The 4,292-nt window shown below is 37.0% G+C and overlaps 1 protein-coding gene across 1 annotated transcript; it reads right to left on the bottom strand.

Annotated features, from left to right (window-relative positions):
* LOC109217742 (sodium/hydrogen exchanger 1-like) lies at positions 329-3,559 on the bottom strand. The gene is made up of 12 exons (XM_019382037.1): positions 3,475-3,559; positions 3,290-3,349; positions 3,149-3,195; positions 2,879-3,073; positions 2,703-2,749; positions 2,406-2,472; positions 2,220-2,320; positions 1,782-1,883; positions 1,535-1,673; positions 1,397-1,459; positions 1,185-1,268; positions 329-1,060 (listed from the first exon to the last, which is right to left on the bottom strand). Exons 1-12 carry the CDS (start codon positions 3,557-3,559, stop codon positions 746-748), a joined length of 1,305 nt encoding a protein of 434 aa, XP_019237582.1. The 3' UTR covers positions 329-745.

Raw genomic sequence — 4,292 nt, 5'->3', positions numbered from 1 at the left:
AAAAAAAAAAATTAGAACACCTAGAAATATTTCACAATCTTGAAACTACAAAATAATATCCAAACGTGTCTTTAGATGAGTCAGTCCCACAATTCAAACACAGTAGAAGATAAAATTCCACCAGCCGAGCAAACACTGCAAATTTTGTAGATTCAAAGTGCTAGTCTCTTTCTCAGGATAAAACTAGGGAATTGAAATCAACGTAGAGGGAAAACTGCTTTACGCGCCTCTAATATAGACAGATTGTAATCCACACAAATTTCATATGTAAACACAGCTAACCAAGCTCTCCCTGCCATACTACTCTCATGCCTGTACAAATTACTGCTTTCCGACAATTATTTCTTTTTTAAGTTCATAAAATGTTTACAAATTTGGAATGTAATACCACCATGAAACACCAGAAATCTATACACAAGGAAGAACAGACAGTAAATATATCAGCATTCAAAATTTACAACACGCTTGAACAAACATATCACTATCTACCAAAGCATTTTCAAGATTAAATTACAAACATGCTCACCGTGGTCAGCTAGAATTTCACCTTTGCTAACCCTCCAACCCTAAAAGAGCGGACTTTGATGCGTATAGAATTTGCTAAAGCAGTGTAAGCAACAGCAGTACCAAACGCATAGGACCTGGTTGAAGCTCATAATGCTGTCAGCAATCTGGACAGGATCCATCGGAAATCCCTTGGCCCACACTTTTAACTTAAAATTTAATTTCCCTTGTGCACATCATATCATGGTTCCTGTTCCGTTGGAGAACCAGGGGCAACAGGAGTAAACCCCCGACCACCAAACACCGGGCGCATGAATGAATCATCAAACTTGCGCCAGTATCTATGCACCTTATGAGTTGGCGCGGAAAGTAGCATCCTTAAACTGGGTGGGTGAGGAAGTTCTTGACCATTTAAATCGACTTCAGAACCCTCTTGACTGCCTAGAAGTGGCGCTGTAAAAGACTTTGGACTATTTGCATCTGATGACACTGTACTTAACTGCCTCTGTGGTGGCAGCAGGAGACTTATAAGAGGTTTTGTCATTAAACCAAATACCTGGAAAAAGAAAAAAAACAAGTTTACCATTTTGGATTTCGTGCATGAATGGACAGTTGGATAACTATGTATGAACAAGGTTCTAGCAAGAAAGAATGTCAAGGCAGAGGCAGGAGGTATATACCACTGTGCTGAAAAGAACAATGGTAATGGTGCTGGTAATCATTATTGCGTTGTCTTGCAATTGAGTGTGTCCCAAACGAGTGAACTGCATGATTAAATGATCAATGATTCATGACATAAAAGAATATGAGGATGTGAAAATAAGGAACATGAAGTGTGCATATAAGGGCTGAGATTCCCACAAGAGTCAGCATAATGGCTTAGCAATTTTACCTTATTATATGCCAGAGCCATGGACACTGCACCTCTCATCAAACCAGCCCACCATATTATCACCTACAAAACAAAGTTAGCAATCCATATCCGTATGAGATGGATAATCAGAGAGAATTTGATGAAGCCACTGCTTACTTGCTGCCTAAAGGTTATTTTTTCCTCTGAGGATTTCTTCATCAAGTTGGATAAGAATGATAATGGAAAAACAAAGGCAGCTCTCCCCAGCAAGATTAGTCCCATCAGTATCGAACTTACTGCAACAGATAATCCAGGACTGCAAGAAATAACAGAAGCACCAGATAAAGACTGCTGACTGTTTGACAATAAGTCAAAAGGGAGGAACATTAACACTGTAAGAGAAAATACTACTCCTTCAGCATACCGATCACTAACAAATTTCCACTTCTCGATATCCAAGGCATCCATACCGACATAGAGGAAGAGGAAAGTCTCAGCAAGAAATGACAAAGTTGCAAAAGCGTGCCTACAGAAACATAGAATGATAACATTAATACTTGAAGTATGCGGACAAAAAAGTCACTTCTTAAGCACAGGTAATAGCTTATGATTGTGGCACCCGATAATATATATAAATGATTGTTTGCATAAGCTAGAAAAATGAGTTTGTCTATTTGTAAAAGCTAATCAGACAGCTTATTACTTTTAGTAGTTGTAAGGCCTCTCTCGTATGACCTTAAGAATAGGTTGCAGGTTGAAGATGAAATAGATTTATTCCATATTGTAATAAGAAGTGCAAAAAACTCTTGTTCAGGCAGAATAAATTGGAAAACCTCACGGCAGAAAAGTAGGAAAATTGTACCTTGTAGTGACTCTTGAACTCTCAGTCACATTGTGCCAAGTGTAATGGGACATTACAATACCACAGAAAAATACAGTGAGAATCCCACTCAAATAGAATAGCTGCAAAGGATGAATGATTTAGTCGCTAATATCAGAAACATGTATATTGGATACAAGTGCCAATTAGTTAAAACTAAGATCTTACTTCAGCCAACATGTATGATAAGTAAGCCATGAGCATCATAAGTGCAACCTCGCGATCTGTGGAGTGCCTGGAGACAGTAAAAGTAACAAGTCATTACTGTTATTGCAATAAGAAAAGGAAGTAAAGTAAGGGAAAATGGGTCAAGAAGTTTTTCCAATAAGTTAGAGAGGAACTAGGCAAAGTTTCACTAAATAAGAAACTCTAAATCTCAAATGAATCATGTTAAACTTTTCCGATTTACAGTTTTATAAGAATCAGAAATGATGTGCTGCCATAAACCCTTAATTGAGGCATCACCTGCCAAAATACAGCTTCTTGATAATGTAAGCACTAAGAAGACCAGTCTGCAGTAAGAAAAAGATGTCAACTAGAGGGGTAAAGCCTAAGTAGAAGTCAATATCAAAGATTTAAATGAAGCATCATGGACACATTATTTTTCCCACACAAAAGCACACAAAGAGAGTGAAGCTTACTGCTGCTCCCAGTAAAGTGCTAGCAAGGAACAGATATAAGAAGTTGCCAATGAAATGAAGGGCAATACTGGAATTCACACTCGAAAGGTCAAAGTTCTGAATAGCATTGAAAAGCACCACCGATGTAGCATCATTTACAACTCCTTCTCCAAATACAAGACTGTAAAGGAGGGGTGTCTCATCCTGATGTAGGACCTGCAGCAGCAAAAACTTGTACTTCAGGGCATTCTATTGGGTCATTAGCATATGTTGAGGTCACTGCATCTGTACCTGCAACGTGCAGACGGAGTCTGTGGCAGCAAATATTGCTCCAATTGCTAACACATTCAAGAGAGAAAGAATAAGAGCAGTCAGAGGTAGAAACAGAAGCAATCAGCAACAGAATAAACACAACAATGATTCGAATAATACCGAGATAATCCCCAATATCTAGAAATCCAATGTCCAACTTCTTGAAGAATTTAATGGCACCTTCACACGCGACAGAGAAAAAATATCAGCAAATACTAGTTATCTAAGCTTGAGAGAAACTAACACATACTACATTATTGAAATTCTATTCAAAGATTACGATATAACAGGGATGATTTCATTACCAAAAACAAGGATACAATAGCATGTCTGCGGCAAAACCCAATGTGAATGTACTAAAATGCTTAGAACTGCAGATATCAAACACATTTACCCTAGTCCCACTCATTATGAATAGAGCAGCTTTGCAACATTGCTTGATGGAAAGAATGTAAGCAAATTCGAGACCTCTTGAAATCACCTTCTTCTTCCTTACCATCAGAACATCTGGAGTATAAATGTTTATTCACCATCACTTTCAAGGACATGGACAAGACATCATGCATGCCTATGTAGGCGGCTTGATATGTGGAAAAGTATATGAAAATCAATTATGCGAAAGTTTCCACTTGATGAACAAGCACACTGACAAACGACCATGTTGTAGCAAAAAAAAAAAAAAACACTACAAATCATTAAACTCATTACAGTTTCATCCCTCATCAGTTCATGACTCGTAGGGAAGACCTCGGGAAATAAGAAGAGATTAGGTACTGTGAGAAAGCACGGGAGAAAATATATTATTATTTTGTTTATAATATAATTTCTGATTGGATTTGATTTTCGTTCTTGAATTAAAATTAGGGTTTTTAGGATTTGGTTTCAGTGAGTTGTTCTTGTCAATTTGATTTTTAGTATCTTAGGGTTATAATTTCAATTTGTTATTGAATAATCTGTGTTTGCTGATAATTTTCCTTTAGTTCTTTATGTTATAGTTTCATTTTGCTGGTTTGTTTCATTATTACCAGCCTTTAGAACTATAGTTCAATTAGTAATTAATTTCAGCTCTAATTAGAATTAGTTAGTTATATTGATTAATCCATTTTTAGTAAGTTTTTGGTTA

This window comes from Nicotiana attenuata, chromosome 1 (assembly GCF_001879085.1).
Source record: "Nicotiana attenuata strain UT chromosome 1, NIATTr2, whole genome shotgun sequence".
NCBI lineage: Eukaryota > Viridiplantae > Streptophyta > Magnoliopsida > Solanales > Solanaceae > Nicotiana > Nicotiana attenuata.
This window is presented reverse-complemented; position numbering and strand designations above follow the sequence as displayed.

What these genes read in the sequence shown, in the direction of transcription:
- LOC109217742 (XM_019382037.1), bottom strand. Translation starts at nt 3,559, where the DNA reads ATGTGTTTGATATCTGCAGTTCTAAGCATTTTAGTACATTCACATTGG. An exon ending in ACTCCGTCTGCACGTTGCAG is followed by an intron (nt 3,074 to 3,148) that starts GTACAGATGCAG and finishes TTGCTGCTGCAG; the next exon opens with GTCCTACATCAGGATGAGAC. An exon ending in GCACTTTACTGGGAGCAGCA is followed by an intron (nt 2,750 to 2,878) that starts GTAAGCTTCACT and finishes TTCTTACTGCAG; the next exon opens with ACTGGTCTTCTTAGTGCTTA.